This window comes from Hippichthys cyanospilos, chromosome 1 (assembly GCF_059441005.1).
Source record: "Hippichthys cyanospilos isolate Australia breed blue-spotted pipefish chromosome 1, RoL_Hcya_1.0, whole genome shotgun sequence".
Lineage (NCBI taxonomy): Eukaryota > Metazoa > Chordata > Actinopteri > Syngnathiformes > Syngnathidae > Hippichthys > Hippichthys cyanospilos.
This window is the reverse complement of record NC_142369.1, coordinates 7,413,163-7,432,817: the sequence shown is the minus strand read 5'-3', so window position 1 is coordinate 7,432,817 and position 19,655 is coordinate 7,413,163. Positions and strand designations below refer to the sequence as shown.

The 19,655-nt window shown below is 38.4% G+C and overlaps 1 protein-coding gene across 1 annotated transcript in view; it reads right to left on the bottom strand.

The window, feature by feature from the left end:
- The window catches only part of svep1 (sushi, von Willebrand factor type A, EGF and pentraxin domain containing 1), a 64,947-nt gene extending 59,265 nt beyond the window's left edge, over positions 1 to 5,682 (bottom strand). The window contains exon 1 of the mRNA XM_088409769.1: positions 5,160 to 5,682. Coding sequence (XP_088265895.1) covers positions 5,160 to 5,666 — 507 coding nt within the window. The 5' untranslated portion in view covers positions 5,667 to 5,682. The remainder of the gene's footprint in view (positions 1 to 5,159) is intronic.
- Between the last annotated feature and the right edge of the window lie 13,973 nt (positions 5,683 to 19,655).

Sequence of the window (19,655 nt, the reverse complement as noted above, 5' to 3'; positions counted from 1 at the left end):
TGGAGGCCGGCGACAGATGCACCGCGAGTGGGAGGAAATGATTAAGGCCAAGATGGCGGGAAGCGGCGGTTGCCCAGACAGGAAGCAGAGCCTGGTCTTATCATTTTATCACGGTCTGGTCTGACCCTTGGGAAACGGATCAAAGACTTGCACCTTGCTTTCATTTTCTGCAAAGGATGCTCTTTCGCCATGGGGTTTTTTTTCACTTTCAGAGGAGATGTGGGGCTCCGTGGTCACTATTGAGATCTCAGGGAAGGTTTTCATTTACGTGATTCTGAGACGAAGAAAACGGAATCTACAGTTGGTGTTCAACAACCCATCACATTTATAATACAAGCAGGGACAAATCTAAGTAAAACCATTTAGAACATTGTGGTAGGTGTGAGCGTTTGAATGTGAGCTGTGGCCTACAGCAGTTTCCTCTGTTCCCATTTTACGTTTGCCCCTGTTCAATAAACAGCAAAAAGTGCATTATCATTCTTTTTTTAGTTCCACTTCATTCAAGTGTCTCTGCATCTGGTTTGTCCATGTAAATAGACAAAACAAATCAAGGTAATATATTGACAGCCAGTAAAAATACATTTTTACAGTTTGTTTCTGTTTTCGTGGCTATGTGTTAATGTGCAAAAACAGGCCTTTTTTAAAAATGATTTTCAAGTGTTAATATAAACTGATTAAATTGGCCTGCCATTTAATTGGTTATGGGGTCTTGGAAAAAAAAAAAAAGTCTACAACCCTTTATTAAAAAACCTGATTTTTTTTTCTCAAATAGAGAGTGTAGCAAAAAAAACCCAGTCTAGAATATTTTTATTATTTGATGATTGGTTCGGTAGGTAATATGTCAGAAAATGGGTTGAACTATTGATAATTATTTTTCAAAGCAGATGTTTGCGTCCATCTCATGATAATCAGTCTGTTTTCATAGAGGAATACAGAAATTTGAGAATATTTACCGCGGAGAGGCTTAAATTCTGTGGATTTGGACAGTTTTGATGATGAATCAGCTGTCAATCAACCAACATAGATTTTTATAGATATATTCATTGTTTCGTTATGTTCAATGTGCTCCCACTAGTTTTAAAGTGGTATCGTCATCAATATTGTGTTTGAGAAATATGAATTAAACCTGTTATTACCTATTTCAGGGAGCAGTCATTTTGCTGTCTACTGAGAATGATATGACATATGCTCAGACATCAGGTAAAAACCAATCACGACACACCTGTTTTCTGAGTTTTGTTTGTCTTCTTTGACTGTGATGTCATTTCCAAAATGTTTGCCCGCGAAATAGAAAAAAATATCATGGAAAAATATCATCCAAATTCTGTTTAGACTAGGGGGGCCATGTAAAACAGATTGTAATTTTTTTTTAAACACATATACTGAAGAGTCTGTCCTTCAACTAAGCACAGAGTGTGTGTTCTTCTGCCACCTCTGAGCACTCGCAAATATTATGACCATGGGTCTCATTTAACCTTGCAGACGGCGTTTGAAGCGGTCTTCAGTTCGGACGGAAAACACAGAAATGGGAGGAATGGGAGACATTGTGCTGACTCACTGGAATGGGAGTCACGTTATTTGTTTGGCCTGCTGCGGCTTGGCAAAGCTCACGACGGCCATTTGTATTTTTAGCGCCGGTTAGGAGTTATTGAAGCGATTACGTGACACAGACGCGCTCGTGTCTGTTTTACCGCCGTCGTGCGCGCACGTGTGTTCGCACTCAAACCGCCCTAATGTACTTTTAATTACGCTCGATGACAAACATAGAAAGCCGCGCAGCACGTCCATAAACATTTCGTTGTGATTAATGAGCCCAAAGGCTTTCCGGGTGCATTTGGAAGAGTTTGCTGCAGGAGCGAGGGAAATTTAAATTGACCACCTGTGAGTTGAAATGCTGGCTGGCTGGATCATGCCCGTAAAGAATTGCGGTATCTCTTTTGAGCCAGATTCACGTGTAGCCTTACCATTAGCTACTTGAAAAGAAAAAAAAAAGTTGCATTCTTTCTTGACCTCTACAGCCTTTTTCCTCACATTCTTCCATCCCCTCTTTCCCACTCGATTTTCCCTCCATCAACTTTCCTCGCAGGCTTGCCCAAAGTGAGGACATCAAGTCCACTCAAGAGTCGGAACCGAATGTACACCTGCCACAAGAAGCTGACTGAGGTGAGAACTCTTCAAGACTTTTCTTTAAAAAAAAAAAAAATGCAATTGCACTTTCCTAAAAAGAAGACAAACTATTGATATTACGCTTTCCTAAAAAGAAGGCAAATTATTTGTTATACTTTTCTAAAGAAAACAAGCCACTTATATGGCACATTGCAAAAAAGAAGAGGGACCATATGTTACATTCCTTGAAGATAAATTATTCACATTGGACACTTCTAAAAAGAAGCCAAAATATTGACTGAAGATTCCTAAAACGAAAATAATCAATGAAATTCTATTTTCTCAAAAAGACAAATCCTTGATGTTGCACACTTAAAAAGAATTCATGCTACATTTTTGTAAGATAAGGAAAGAAAATCCTGATGGTGCACATTTTTTAAGATATAAGTGAATATTGTACTTTCCTAAATAGAATATCGGCTATTCATGTTACATTACCCCAAAGATGAACAATTCATGTTGCACTTAGCTCAAAAGAAGACACATTATTGACTGTAAACTTTTCTCAAAGAGGACAATATATAAATATTGCACTTTTCTGAAAAAAAACCTGTATGAGTGGCAGTGAAACCTCTGAGAAAAGACCATCAATCAATGTTGCACAAAAAGAAGATAGATTAATGATCAACTTTCCCGAAAAGAAGACAGCCAAAAAATGCTGTTCCTTCCTAAAAACACAACAAGCTATGAATAAGAAACTCAAAAAAAAAGACCTTGTAATAATACACTTCACTAAAAAGAAAACAAACTACAAATATTGCACTTCCTTAAAGGGAAAACTACTGATGATGCAGTTTCCAAAAAAGCAGACAACCTACTGATGTTGCACTTTCCCATTTGATTTTGCACTTTTGCACTTACACAAGGCAGCTTTTAATGAGGAAAAATGTCAAAGTTTCCTCATGTGGGGGAAAAAAAATCTCTATATTGTCCCCTAATTCTCTGTCTGCATTTTTTCCACACGCAATGCAAAAAAGGCAAAAATGAGACATCACCAGGACGCATGCTGACGACGCTTGACACTTATGCCGAGACCGAGACATGAGACAGATGGAGACCAAAGAGTCGTGTCTCTACATGCAAGCCTGGTGGAAAAATGTCTCCTTCCCTTAATAGATCCCAGTCTCATAGAGCCGCCGGGGGAATAAAACATGGCCCTGTTATGATTATTACGCAATTATCAATTATCTTCATCGCCGTCGTGTCCCCAAAGAACAAGGAACGCTCAACTCGCGAAAAATGAGAGCGTTGCTCAACAAAATGACATTACGTGTTTAGTGAATCTGATAAGTGAGCTGCAGAGGGGGCCTTATCCATAAAGTACAGCTTTTCACCTAAGGAGGGTTTGGAAATACTGTTAAAACATTTCAGGACCCAACCCCCTGGAGGGATTTTCTTTTTCTTGTGGTTTTTAGAAGCTGGGACCAGGCCAGGAGTCTCCTTATCAGCATTTAACTTAAGGAGGTTGAGTTGAAAAACTGTCCTGAGGGCCAAGCTGTTAGCCAACAGATACGGTCCAGGGCTAATTGCTGGAAACTCGGGGGAGAATCCAGTACAAACCGCCCGAGCGAAACAAGACGACTAAGTGCGTATTGCGTGTTTCGTATCGCGCCCACGAAGTTCAGTATTTGTGTGAATCCATAAACCCTCACAGACACAAATGATTGAAGGCAGACCGGAGGAATGAGATGTTTATACAGCACCAGCCTCATACCACCAACATGGCTTACTTACACAGCTGGGCTGCGTGGACTTGACAGATGAACCAGGCCATATGTCCTCCACGCGCGCGCGAGTGTATGTGTGAGTACGGTCGGGTGTCAGGCAGCTCAAATCAACAAACCATAAAAAAGCTAACCTTTGAGCTGCGCTAAGATGACAAACATTTTATGGCAACACGACTACAAAAACACTTAAGTCAGGTTGATAATGGTTTTAGATCCCCCACCCTCTATTTTGGTATTACCTTTAATGAGACTTGATCAAATACTAACACATTAACAGGTGCTATGCTAACAAATAACAATATTGCAACATGGTCACAGTTGATAAGATATATATATATATATATATATATATATATATATATATATATATATATATATATATATATATATATATATATATATATATATATATATATATATATATATATATATATATATATATATATATATATATATATATATATATATATATATATATATATATATAGATAGATAGATAGATAGATAGATAGATAGATAGATAGATAGATAGATAGATAGATAGATAGATAGATAGATATAGATAGATATATATGTTGCTGTATGTAGATTGCAACTTGAAGAGAAACTTCTCATGCCAACTGACAAGTAGACATGACATCTAATGAGAATTGAGCAAATGCTAAAGCTTGTGATGCTAACACGTAGCAAATTAGCTTCCTGCTCACATCAAAAGTGTTGAGGCAAATTGAGAATCATATCCTGATACCATTTCGATTGAGAATTAATCCAGTGCTTAAAATTGCTTTGCTAACATATAACAAGAAGCTCCTGCTCACAGTGGTAATGCTAACATTTGGTTGCAAATGTTCCTAAAAATGATGGATTGGTCAATTCAAGCTGATTTCAGCCCATTCATTTCATCTCCTAGTATAATTACTTTGGCACCTTGGTGCTAAGAAACTATATTAATGGGAAATGAGCTGATTACTTTGGTCGAAGTAAAGACTTGGCCACGTTCTTCGGCCATCTTGGTGCTGAGCTCCTCTGTTGAAGTGAGCTGAGGAATTTCTTGCAGACAAAAGTAGTCATTTGCCGCCATCATGTGGCACCGACAGTAAGTCATATATCTTTTTAGCAACTGGTGTTGTAGTTTGTAGTATGTAGAACACAGTCCTTCTAATGAGAATTGATCGAATGCTAAAAATTGCTATGCTAACATAGTAAGATACGACCTTAGATATAAAACTACATCATCTTCTGATATTCACGTCATTTTTGACTCACCGCAGCACGCTGGAAGGCTCCTTTGGTGTAAGTGCCCCCTCCTCGATAATTGATAGCCGGGATCTCCTTGTTAAAGAGGGAACACTTGTGCTGGTGCGGTTTGGGGGCCGTGATGTGGTCCACCCGCGTTACCACGTGGGTCTTGGACGAGAAGGTGACGAGGGCAACACGCGTGTTCTCCGCCGTGACGGGGAAGTCGGAGAGCATCTTGCGCACAAAGCGCAGCTCGCTGCCAAAGTTCCCAGCACCGACGCTAGACGACTCGTCCACCAGGAAGACCAGGTCCAGGCAGGCGCTTTTGTCCCGAAGCTGGCGGACGTTGCGCTTGAACACCACGCCGAGGCGCGCCACTTTCCTCTCGGCGCTCTCCGAAAGGTTTCCGGCCCATGACGAAGATGCCATTTGCCGGGAGGAACGGGGCTGCACTTGGCCCGCGGTCCATAAGTCCAGAACGCACAGTACTAGCAAGCAACTAGTCCACCACAGAGTGGACCTTTGCCACCACATTGTGAGGGGTTCTGAAGAAGGTCTTTGCAGAGGTCAAGGGGGACTTACGGGAGATCGATGCGTCCTATGCATGACAAAATTCTCAAATTAATACTTCATTAGTACATTTTTATCTAATCCTTCCACATTTCTAAACAGATACATTGTGGACATCTTTTTAATTATTGGAATGTATTTTTCATGTTCCTCAAGTTTCTACTTTTTCAGACACATCCTTCCATATTTACCATCCAAATTAAACTATAAGTCCATCCGTTCCTCCATCCATTTTCTTAGCCGCACTAGGGTCACAGGCATACAGGTTGCCAGCCAATCACAGAGCACACAGAAACAAACAACCATTCACTCTCACAAACACACCGAAGAGCAATTTGAAGATTCCAATATAGCTACCTTGCATGTTTTGGAGAATGTGGGACAAAATCGGAAAGAAAACAATGCAGGCATGAGGAGAACATGCAAACCACACAGGAAGGCTGAAAGCAAACCTGGGACCTCGGAAGTGTGAGGCGGACATGCTAACCACACTTTTACCATGCCACAAATTGCTCCAGTATTCAATATTCCAATATTTGGAGGACCAAATTTGCAATTCAATTGCAGACAAACATTTTTCAATTTGGCTGAATACTTCCACATTTCTTGTTCACCCATATGCGCTCTGCAATTGGCTGGCAACCAATTCAGGGGGCTAGAAAAAAATGTATTGATGGACTTCCATGTTTCTTCATACAATTATAACTTCAATCTTTTCAGTTAATTCAGGGGTATCCTGGAGCTACAGAATAAAACACAAAAGTTGGGAAACACCTTCATATTCAAAAACATTCAAGCCACTATACATCTTGAAAATGCACAGCTGAGAACTGAAAGTCATTCCAGGTCATGAAGCATCAGCCACATCATAAAGCTGACAGAAAACGCAAAGATGTTCAAAGCCTTTATCTGGGCAACAGATGCTTACATTAACCCTTGTGAAGTAATTTGTCAAATCAAAGAGAACGCATTTAAAGAAGACGTCAGGGAGCTGAAATTTCACCCAGAGGTCAAAGTTCAACAAGGCACGACCACTTAGTTATCACACTACCAGGAGTGTGCCAGGAGTGTGCCCGGAGTGTGTTGGATAAGATACCTCGAGAATGATGTGGAAGAAAATGACAAATAAACGGTCAAAATACTGCATTTAATGAAGCTCAATTAGAAAACATGCACGGTCTTTATTATTTCTTTTATCAAATTTCGTCATAACGCCGATGATTTAAGTATTAACCTAAAGCACGGGAAAGCCAGAATTAGAGAGTGTTTCCAAACTTTTGGCTGGTACATTCCCAAAAATCCCACACCATGAAATTTTTTACCTAATCCTTCCACATTTCTTGACCAATTCAAACCAGCGGAATTCGTGTCCTCGAAGCTCAGAGCGTCGTTCCTTAAAAGCATCGCTTCTTCTCTCAATCCAGCGCTCCCTCGGTGTCTCCCCCGCAGACTGAAACCTCATGCCCCTTTCGCCTTGAAAAATCTAAACAAACCTGTGCACAAACCCCATCCTTCGGAGTCCAGACGCTCGCCTTCAGCCCCGGTGTGCCGACCCTCTCCAATGTGACGCTCCCCGCTCTGAATGCTCCTTCGCTCGCTTCCAGAATCACTTAGGAGGTGGGAGGAGGGAGGAATAAAAAGTTGGGAGACAGAGAGAGAGACTGAGGGGGGAAAAAGGGGGCAGTCCAGCCATGGCGGTGAAGTCATTTTTTTTTTTCTCTCACCTCCCCCCTTCCATCGTCTTCAATCTCTCTCCCTACATGTGTGGACTGTCAACATTCCCGGAGAGAACAGCGGGGCCAGCGCCGCCAACCACCAGAATGGGATGAGACTCAGGATAAAGTCATCCTTTCCCCAAAAAGATGGGAGTCTCTTGGCTGTGGTTGTCCTCTCCCCCTGGAGATTTTATCTGCAACCAAAACAAAGGCAGACGCAAGGGAATTAAAAGGGAAAAAAAGAAAAGTGGCAGACGCTCAACCGGTGGTCAAATTTGAAGCGGCTGAATTTTGTCAAACGGAGCATTTTCCATTTTATTCTTTACCATTAACGTCCTAATACTTTTGCTTTCCTTTCTACTTTTCCCTCAATTCCACTTTTTCCATGAAAAGAAATCCAATTGAAATAAATGAAGGAGGGGCGGAGCTACAAGGTAGGTGGTTTGAGCTCCCACCCACCTTCAGTCACTCAATGCTACGCACCTGAAGCCTTTTCTATTTATTTATTCATATTTTTAACCCTTCCTTTCATCGTCATCTATTATCGCCCCCACAAGGGCTGCGGGTGTGATGGAGCTTTTCCCAGCTGTCTTCAACATAAGAGTATACTGAACTAGTAGCCAGCCAATCACAGGACACACAAAAACAAACAAAAATAAATCTGCACAAAGACACCTAAGGACAAATTAGACAATTTATACCTGCAGTGTTTTGGGGTTTTTTTTATGGAATGTGGGAGGAAGCATGGAGCAAGCATGGGGAGAACATGCAAACTCCACACAGGAAGTCCAGAGCCGGAAGCAAACTAATAACAAATCATTCCTACTTCAAAACGCTCAGTTTATTAGTGACATATTGGAAAGTATTTCCATAACACCAACATTTTTTAGGATTCCATATTTTCCAAAACACAATTCCAAGATGCAGAAATACAATTTTTTTACATATTTCGCCCACCCGTGGCAGATCGTGAGTTGGACCCTCATTGGGTATCCAGTGACCTAATCCAACTCTGAACGCATTCAGTCCCAAAGATGAACTTTTTTTGGTTTAAGAGTCCAGATATTCAATTCTAGGTACTTATTGATATTTTTTACAATTTTTTTTAAGTGCTTCCCTTAAGGAATGTCTTCACTAAATGAATTAAGTACTAAAGTAATCAATTTCTTTGCACTGTAAATCAAACTTTGATGGGCACAGAGTCCAACCAATCAGAAGCTATAAGGAGCTGAACCAATGAGAGGATGAGGAGATTCGATAAAGTAGTGACAGGTAAATCTAAAATCTGATTGGCTAAAAGAATACTCAGCAATTTCACGACATATTCCAGCTTCAAACTGGGTCTCATTTAGGAGATAGTGCACTTGTTTTATTTTCTATTGCAACTTTTTTTTCGCGGCTGGCTTCACTTGATAGCGGATTTAACTATAACTTTTTCTACTGCAGGTTTACATCACTATTTTTCTTGCATTTTTCGTTCCTTTTAAAGCGGACAAGTTAAAAAAATAGCAATTTTATTTATTTAAGAAAAATTCAAACTCTATTAAATGGTTTTCATTTGACCATATCTATTGCAGGTTCATCTTGCTAATTTCCTTGATACTTTTCCTTTTTCTAAGTCAGACCAGACAGAAAAAGAAATCACATTTTATATATTTTATTTATTAACGAACTAAAAAAAGATGTTCAATTTCAATTTGACAGATTTCGGTTACTGCGGTCATTTTTGGAAATTTAACCCCTGCGATAAATGAAGGAAGGCTGAGTTCCAAAATTCCTCATTTAATGTCAAAATTGGACAATTTTTAACTAATCCTTCACATTTCAAGTGATTCAAACCATTCCAACTTCAAACTGTTCAGCTCATTCGGGACATTTGCTTTCCATTACATTGATTCTCTATTTCCAATGTTGAACATTTTTAAGTGATGAGTGCCATTGTCTCATACGGTTACGTTTTTTCGTCTGAGTCAAGTGTCTTTGGTTTAAACCCAAAATGGGAGTTGGGCAATGGGTTTATGTGGCCACATCATAAGAAAGACAGACACAGACAGACATGTATGTGCGCATGCACGCACAAACGCACGCACTCACACACACACACACACACACACACGCAACCCGTCTCCTTTACACAATCCCCTCTATCTCTCTTGGGACCATCACCAAGTCTGATGAGGTCTGCAGTGCCAAAAAGCAGGAAGTCACAGCTGTGTGTGTGTGTGTGTGTGTGTGTGTGTGTGTGTGTGTGTGTGCGTGTTTGTGTGCGTGTGTTTGTGTGTGTTTGGGAGTGTGTATTAAGTGTTATTAGGAAAAGGAAAAGTACCTAAGTCCAGGGAGGGTTGTAAAATCCTGGTCAAGTAGACTCAGCGCTTTTTCTATTCAGGTTGCTATTTTACTGTTTGTTAGTGTGGCCACTCCTGTATTTTATCAAATCTTGTGATAAAAAGTACACGAGGGCAGGTAAGGATGTTAAATCCATGGTAAATGGCAGAAATATTTTTCATACTCAGGCTACTTTGTTACTTTGTGTTAGCATTGTTAGTATTTGATCAGTTATCCCTAGCTTTGAATTTAATCTAAAAGAGTCTTAAACCGCCGGTCCTCTTTTTAGCCGTCTTCCTTATTGAAGCTTTTGTCATTATGGAGTTGTATTATACTGCCCTCTCGAGATGGATGATCGCCATTACAACTTCGCTTTGTAGTGTAGTACATTTAGTTGTTTTGCCGTATTGTACTGTAGATGGCAGCATAGGACTGAATTTATCATCTTTTGATGCACAAATATGAAGGATTTTTTTTTTTAAAGAAATAATTGAGTTTTTGTAATTATTTGTAATGACACTAATATAAACGAAATGACATTTATTGTACTATTTTCACTATTTACAAGAAATGAATTAAAAATGTATAAACAAAAATATTAGTCCACAAATGCCTTTTGACATTTTGGGGGGAAATAATGGTTAAATAATGCAACAAATGTTACAAAACCTCTAGTAGTGTAAATGTTCAGTGTGTTCCCCAAAAGCAGAAGTTGACTCATGACCTAATTTATTTCTTCAAGTCTTTTACCTTCTGCAACGCACTGAAACAGCTGTAGAAGCGTGTTGTTTTTTGTTTTTGTTTTTTAAAAAAAAAGAGGTAGCCCACACCTTAGACTGGTCGCTGATTGACTGAACCACGGCAATTTTCTGGGTCCAAGAAACATTTATGGACCTGGACAAATAGCTGATATTGATCATCGAAAATGTATAACAGTCATCAAAAATTTAGTTGGTTATCCATAAATAAAAGGAAATGTATAATTTGTTTTTCATCTAAATAATTGAGATTCAATTACATTTTTCTGTAAATCACCACAATACAGATGCTATTTAGTGTTAGCATGTACATTGCTAACACTGGTTGCCAGTCAAGTGCATATGAATTTGCCTGCATTATTGTTGCAACCTGACTTCATTGAATGGTTGTTATAAAAAAAATTGAAAGCATTTTTTTGAAAAAAAAAAAAAAAAAAAAGACATCTTAAACATCTTAAATCATAATAGTAATATTGAGGGAAAAAATGCAATGAGATTATTTTTCGAAATCGTAGAAATAGGTCAAATGTTAAAGAAAATAGCACTTTGGTTTCTGCAGCGTGTGGCAAGGCGTCCGCCAGAATATCAATCATTACTCAATTAGAATTCAGTGCACATGCAGAATGGTGATGAAGCAGCAACTGTCTGGCCATGTAAACTCATGCTTTCAAGTTCCGATGCTATATATAACCCTCAAGCTGCACTCCTGTAAATATTTAATGGGTCCAAGTAGCCTGTAAGAGTGTGAAGGGTGCACACTTGCAGATCCATCACAAGCATCCTGTAAAATAAACTCAGAAGGGCTCTATTGGATGAGTCAATACACAAGCTGTCTTTCATTTTGAGAGGGCCCTCTGGCAAGCAATCAGTCTTGAAGCATTTCACACTCAAAACAATCTGCAAATAAGCAACGGTAGTCATTTGCGGAATACATCCGGGTCTCCCAAGAGGGAAGCTTGGCAAAATGACTGCAAACGCTGGTGGATTATAGACACTCAAAGGTGCAATTTTGGGAGCGCTGTGAAAAGTCCACACGGGAGGGCGGTGTGACATTCAACACCTTCGCTGTACACGAAGTTTGTCTTTCCAGGAATAAACTGAAAATTATTCAAAAGTACATGGAAAAAAACACATTACTTACAATAGATTTGATCCCATATAACTCAGTCAGAATTGTGGCTCCAACAGATGTTGGCCTGACTATAAATACTCAGAATGACTAAAGTCAAGTTGAAATCAACATCAGAATATTGATTGCAATTATCACACTGCAAATGCTGGAATTTGGGAGAAAAAATGCTTTATGTTGGATGCATATAATTATAATAATAATAATAATAATAATTATTATTATTATTATTATTATTATTATTATAAATGTGTACTACCATAAACATAGGATTTATAATAATAATTATTATTATAATTATTATTTTAAATCCTATGTTGTTTATAGTAGTACACATTTATTTAACATATTTGTTTAAAAAAAATACATAGTAAGAAGTGTTTGGGAAAAAAAATCACATATTTCACTCATTCAGTACCAGCTTATTTTAGACCCTCAATAACAACATAGCAAAATGAAAATAAAAGTATATATAAATAGATACCTGGTATTAAATTTCTGGGCACCTAAAAAGACAACATATAAAAACATTTTGGGGAGTGAATGAGATAAATTGCAATCACTATATAGTATTGCTGTTATGGTTGAGCCCTATCATGGTTACATTTATATATCATATATTGTCACACAAGTGAAATGTCAGTCTAGTTTATAAATCAGATTTTCTGACTTCATTGCAGATTAGTCCAAAAAATAAAATAAAAAAAATACCTTAAAGTGCATCAAAGTGGTTGAAATAATATAATACGCCAATCTTATTTAAATTTGAAACACTTTCAAACAATTGAACCGTTTGATGCTGAAAAAAATAATTGACTAAATATTAATTCATTTAAATTGATCTGAAACATTAAAAACAAGGGCACAAATATTGCATACATTTTAACCTGAAGAAAAAGGTAAAAGATACTGTGCTGGGTTTTTTTTTCTAAATCACATTCACTATTAAAAGTTGTCAGCAATTTAAAAAGTTTATAACTCCAGCTCAAACTTTGACTTTGAGTGCCACTGCACCACCTGGTGTTGTGGATGTGCAACTACACTTCAAACTCCAGTGACACTCGTGCCCCCCATGGCATCACATCAACTGCCATATGCAGACGTAACAAAAATTCTGTTGTCTACAGTATATGTTGGGAAGACTTTGGAGTACTTTCTAACAACATTTATGGAGCTTTTGTACGATATAGCTCGGTAAAAAATATTTACGATCGCAGCTTCATGTGTCCGTACTTTTTGAAAAAATATCCTTTTTTTTGGGGGGGGGGGGGGTATTTTCTAGAAATGTAATGAATAAAAACTGATATAGTTAAGGTAGTAGCATTAATGTGTACGGCATAAGCTTTTGCATGAGTCACTAATATGAAGTGAAATCCTATGGTGGCTGCAAGATCCCCCAGCTCAAGAAGGCACGTGAATAGGCCCACTTTGTTTTCTAGCATACACCCAAATCATTCACAGAAGGCTTGCGAGAAAGCTCTGTGGTCAAACTTACAGAATTCGCTCTGTAAAACTTGGAATGATCAAAATTTCAGAGTCACATTTTCACTTTGATTCTAAATCCTGCTTGGGGGGGTGAAAGGGGTGAAAGGGGGGGGACTTCCTGTCACAAGAGAGTCTCATTAAAGTTTTGGCATAAACACTCAAGGACAAAGCATGGGAAGGAATAAAGTGCTGTGGAGAGGAATCAAAAAAAGAGATTAAAAAAAAATAATAAGGCAAGACAAGGCGGGCCTATGTTGGGGCAGAGAGAACTGGATTCAACCAGACTCCCATGAAAACAGATTCATCGTCCAACGCTCAAGGAGGGGCTACGGCCAAGAGGGAGGAAAAGAATATAAGAGACACAATACGTCCATGCAGGTTGGGGGGGTTCTCTAGTTACTTTGTTGTTTGACTTTGGCCAAGACAGCCTGAATTTCTAGGTTTAGTATTATGAAAAAAAACAGCAGAGTGGAGAGCAAAAAGAGAAATGGAACACAGACGAGTTGAAACAGGCGAAGAATCAAGTCCTGACACTCTATCAGTCCAAACTGAGATCCATGTCCCCAAAGGGTGTGCATCTCTCCAATAAAAGATGATTTATTCAGTATCTCAATATAATTCAAGGGCGCTTCATTTGAAAGCGGAACAATTGGATTAATTACGATTCAATGTGATACGCTCGGCTTGATGGAGTGTATATATGTATATATATATATATATATATATATATATATATATATATATATATATATATATATATATATATATATATATATATATATATATATATATATATATATATATGTGTGTTTATATATATATATATATATATATATATATATATATAAACACATATATATATATATATATATATATATATATATATATATGTGTGTTTATATATATATATATATATATATATATATATATATATATATATATATGTATATATATATATATATATATATATATATATATTGTGTTTTTATATATATATATATATATATATATATTTCCGCCTTGACATTTTTACGAAAACAACGCCCCTTAAGGTCTCGACTTTCATTTCCCAGCAGCCAAAAAGGTCAAATTGTAATTAATCTACATGCAAATAAGGGATGAGAAGGCGATGTGCACAATTGAAAGATGAATATCCCAAAACGTTAAGTACATTTTGCTCCAAACTAGTGTTTCAACTTATTGTAATATCTGCTTTTAGACAATTAAGTGTAGAATTAGAATATATCAATATTTCAATGTTTATATAATTTTCAAAGTATTAACATATGAATACAGTACTGAGATATGTGTTGACTACCGTCAGTTTAATTACACAAGATTGTTTCTTTACATGATCTTTTATTACTCAGGATACTGTGGATTATTGACATTTCAATTAATTTAATGGGGATGATCTTTTATTACTCAGGATACTGTGCTTTATTGACATTTCAAATCATTTAATGGGGAAATTTGATTTGATATGTGAGTAATTTGAGTCACAAATTAAATTCCTAAATCAAGGTACCACTGTACTTTTAGACTGTTGTCAGTGCAGTTCCCAGAGAAAAACGCTAAAAACTTTTATTATTGTGGTGGTGTGTTACAGCGGTGTAGAGTTACGTCAGGCCTGGGGGCGCTTGCCATATTTTGGCAGGCATATTTAGCAACGCCACTGGGCCAAAAAATGAAAACGGGCTCCCTAAGATATGACGCGATACACGTTTTAGAACTCAGCACGTGTTTTGGAACACATTGTCCTCGGAGCGGGACCTCGTGTGTTTCTGGGTGCATGGTAAACACGCGGCTCCGGTTACTACCGCACGCCCACTTCGCTTCTCCTCCTCCAAGCTCTTGGGCTCCCCCTTCTTTCCCCTCGCTTCACTGTAAATTCACACATTCCTCTTCTACGCCTTAAAATGTTCAAAGGGATTTTTTTTTTCCTTCCCTCCTCTTGATGCGGTGTTTACAAACAGTATCGCAACTGTCTCTCATGCCTGGGAGGCATGCTGGTTCGAGGAAAACATTATGCTGGAGACAGTTACTGGGTAGATTGAAAAGCAGGTATACACTTGAATTACAGCTATGAAACAGGCTTATTTTGAGTTTCCAAATCATGTTTTTCGCCTTGGGTTTGGATTTCTACTCAAGGATTCAAATTATGGTCTCAAGGCCAGGTGTGTGTTCAGAATTGTGTTGAGTTGATGGGCAGGTGCTGAAGCTCTAACTTTGTTCTTTCATGGTCAATCTTTCTGATCTCCCAACCGGCTTTTCATCCTTCAATCCTTATGTCCTTCCATCATCCCTCTATTGTTTTTTTTTTCTGTCATGTATCCTCATTTCTTTCAATCCATCCTTTCTTTTCTGCTTTATTCTATGCTTCCTTCCTGCTTTCGATCGTTATTCCTCCCTTCCATCATTACTTGGTTCATTCATTCCTTCCTTTACTCCTTTCGTCTCTCCCTACTTTTTCCATCTTCTTTCTTTCTTTCCTTCTTTCTTTCTTTCTCTTTCACCTACCAACCTACCTTACTTCCCTCTTTCCTTTTACTTTGTTCCTGAATTCCTTCCTTCCTCTCTAAATTCCTTCCTTCCATATCATCCATGTTTCCAGTCTTTTATCTTATGTCGATTGTATCAAGGGCGGCTCGGTGGTGCAGTGTATTGCAAGTACGCCTCACAGTTAACGGAACTCGAGTCCACTTTTCTCCGGTCTTTCCGTGTGGAGTTTCCATGTTCTACCCGAGCTTGCATGGGTTCTCTCTGGGAACTCCGGCTTCCTCCCACACCAAAACCATGCATGGTTGGTGTATTGGAGATACTAAATTGTCCTTAGGTGTGATTGGGTATTGTTCGTCTCTGTGTGCCCCGCAATTGGCTGGCAACCAGTTCAGGATGTTCCCCGCCTACTGCCCGAAGCCACCTGGGATAGGCACCAGCAAGCCTGCGAACCTCGTGTGGATAAGCGGCCCTATAAAACGAATGTATGGATGAATCTGCCTATTCTTTGTTCTTTCCTTCATCACATCCTTGTTACCATCCTTTCCGCCCTTCTCTCTCCTTTGTACCGTGTTTTAAAAAGCAAATTTAAAGTGTGTACACATAATTTTGCATACCTTGTATAATTACTTATGAATAATCAAACATGTCCTGTTCAAGTTTGTAGCAAGTTTTGAATAATATTTGAAGTCACACTTTTTTATACGGCAATATTTGCATACATTTTAACGAGTTGAAATGTATAATATTTTACAGGATGCACACATACACAGACCCCATACTAGTGGAAGATGACTTCATGTTCCCATGCCACTTCCCAATACTTTTGTCCGTTTAAAGGGAACTTTGGCTTTAAAAGACCCCGTGATTATCGGATGGGCTCAGGCTACAAGGGCCTTTGTTGTCCCGCCACCTCGGGATAGTCATGTTACAAACGGGATCGTTTTTCAGTCTGCGGCCATGCAAAACTCACACTTAGACACATTTTCAGCACTTCAGCATAAGACTGCAGATTTTGAATTGCTAATCCCTGCAGCTCTGCTTATCTTTTGGGGTTAACGTGGGAGTACTTGTCAGGATATTTTGTTGTGATTCTTGTATTTACCCTGATATGGTCACCAATGCAAAAAATACGCTCCACTTGTGATGGCATAGGCCAACATCTACTTGTTGCACATATTTGTATGTCATTGGTCCAATTTTTCCATCCACTGCGCAGCAAACAACACGAAACAGGAGGGAGGCTTACTTATTAACAGCCTTATCTGGAGCATCTCCGTGACTTTCACTACCCAATCTGTCACCTGCCCGCATATGTGTGCCTGCGCATTCTGGATGATTACATCAGCAACCACATGAAGGAAATGTCTTCTTTGTAATGTGTGGTGTGTTTAGTGCAGATCATGCAAAAGTGTGTAGGGAAAAGTCACAAGTTCAGATTTGAAAGTCACAGTTGCACACCGCTGAGTCAGGACATACCAATGAAGTTCAAACCACTGCCGCCTTTCCTTCTGCACAACTCTGATAATTCCTTTCAATCCCTCTGAGTTTCCTTCACGCACATAACCACTCGATTTAAAACACTTAGAAAACAACATTTGTGATATTTTTCTCAAAGCAAATTATCATTCAAAAGTATAATGTAAAATTTGCTGTGTTCATTCCCTTGAGACATGGTCCAACCCATGGATCAATTTTGCAATTAAGGTAAATTTTCAGTAAATTTGACTTTTCAATTTAAGAGCAAATTAATAGAAACATGAAGCAACACATTGCAATTTTTTTCTTATCGTGACACGTTTGAAAAATGTTTGATGCATTTATTTTGTTTTTTTGCGATGTGCATTTTCATTAGTGATCCAATTCCGGGCAGATGAGTCAGAAATGAAACAAGATGTAGTTACAGGGTAAATCTTATGGAGTTACTGAAAAAACATGCCTACAAAAGTTGTTCCAAATTCTAATTAACCAGACACGGATGGCACAGCAATCCGTTGTCTTTTTTTGTTTCCATTCAAAAATTCTTTAGAGCTAAATAGCCCAACCCATGGGTCAATTTTCCTTAGGTACTTCAACTATTTTCCATACCATGTCTCTTTATTAGAGTAAATTGCATGAAAAATGAGAAAAGTCCGTATGGACACAATTGCTGAAGAACAAGCTATACAGTATAACCCATTTTTGACACATAGTGCTAATTTTAGTCAAACCACCCATTCATTCATTTTCAATGCTGCCTTTTCTCATAAAATTATGTCTCCACCTCAAGCATAAAACAGTCCGGTGTATGCCAGTGTATTTAAAAAAAAAAAAAAAAAAAGGTATTGCCGATCCTCCCTCCTGACACATGGTTTAACCATGGGTCAATTTGGTCAGGCCTTTTTGATGGTACTTTTCTACAATTGGTCAAGTCTACGCCTCAAATGGCAAATCTAGTGCAAAGACAAAAAAACATTTTTATTACTTGTCTTGTGTGACCCATGGGTCCATTCTGCTCAGGCCATCCATTCAAGCGTCAAGAGTCTTCTAAGAACACACACAAGCAGGGATGCAAACTCACAGTCTCAAGCAGTGAGGTAGCATGAAAACACTACCCCATCGTGCTCCGTCAATGAACATTTTCTTTCTTTCTCTTTCAAAGGACACTCGGGTGCTTCTTCTTACTCATTTAGCGTGTGATTCCAGAGCCTGATTGCTTTTCTCAAATGGAACATTGCGATCAAACACATACGCATGCATATGCGTACGCACACAGCTCAAGCGGGCCTCCAGGGAGCTAAGCAAATACAAAGTGCTCCCTGAGGATATTAGGTGGAGCAGGTCACATGACAAATGCACTCAACAAGACATTTCATTTCCATGTTCCTGATGTCATCTCCAAAAGGATCGCTAATCCACTCAAGATAACAATGCCAAATCAAAAGCTTTTAAAGACATTGACGGCCAAACGCTGTCACGGCAAGGTCACCAAGGGGCATTGTGACTGATCGCGTCAAACTGACACTGATAAGCTCAGTACAAGCAACTTTAAATTCTACTTTTGCAATTTAGTTATGTTGTCTGTACATGTGTGGAGGTTTTGGGGGGAAGGGACTTCTGCAGAGTCAGCAACAAAAAATGCTCAGTTTTGCAGCTTTGCGGTTATGCAAGTCTTTTGTTTGCCGGCTATCATGAGTGTACAGGAAGCTCTGGTGTCTCAGGTGAATGTAGAATTCGGGACGGACGGACGGGGGGGGGGGGGCAAACTCAGTGTCGACATCCAAGTTTGTGACTGATTCGGTGAATAATGCATACAGTAGATGACAGAAACAAAAATTGCCAACATAAAAGTGTGTGGGGTTGTTTCTGGTTGAATCATGGGGAGGAATATGACGCCCAATCTTGAGAAACAAGTGTCTGTTTGTGTGTGGCTGTGTGTGTAAAATTTCATTTCAATAGTAACATTGTCTTTTAATTATCATTGTTTTAGACCAAATGATGAAAAACAAGGTGGCTAACATTGTTAAAAAGAGAGTTGTAAATGAAATGATTAGCAATTTTAAGAAAAAAATATTGTATTCTTACATTATATTATTTTTGATAGGGAAGGGCGAGTACTGATGTCAGCTATTGGTAACGGGCGGGGCCTTATTTCAAGGTCTTGGTACTCACAATGGAAGTAGATACTATGATCAGACACTCTCTAGGAGCAATTTTACGATCAATTTATGAAAGTAAAAAACATATGAATTAGAACACAAAATTTATTAAATTTTGATATTTAAAAAAAATGTTATATCTACTTTAAAATTATCTGTCATTGATTTTTGGGGAAATTTTGTATCTGTAAACTACTATTTTGTATCTATGAACTACTAGTGGTATCTGTACTTGGTATCGGTATCGATGCTAAGAGTGGTACTATATCGGGTCTGTAAAACAGTGGTCTCAAATGTTCCTAATTTATGATTATCTCAGCCAATTATTTAATGTTTACATTCAAAATGGATCACATGACTAATATTCTTTTGTTATTTAGAAAACAAAATAAATTCATAAAATC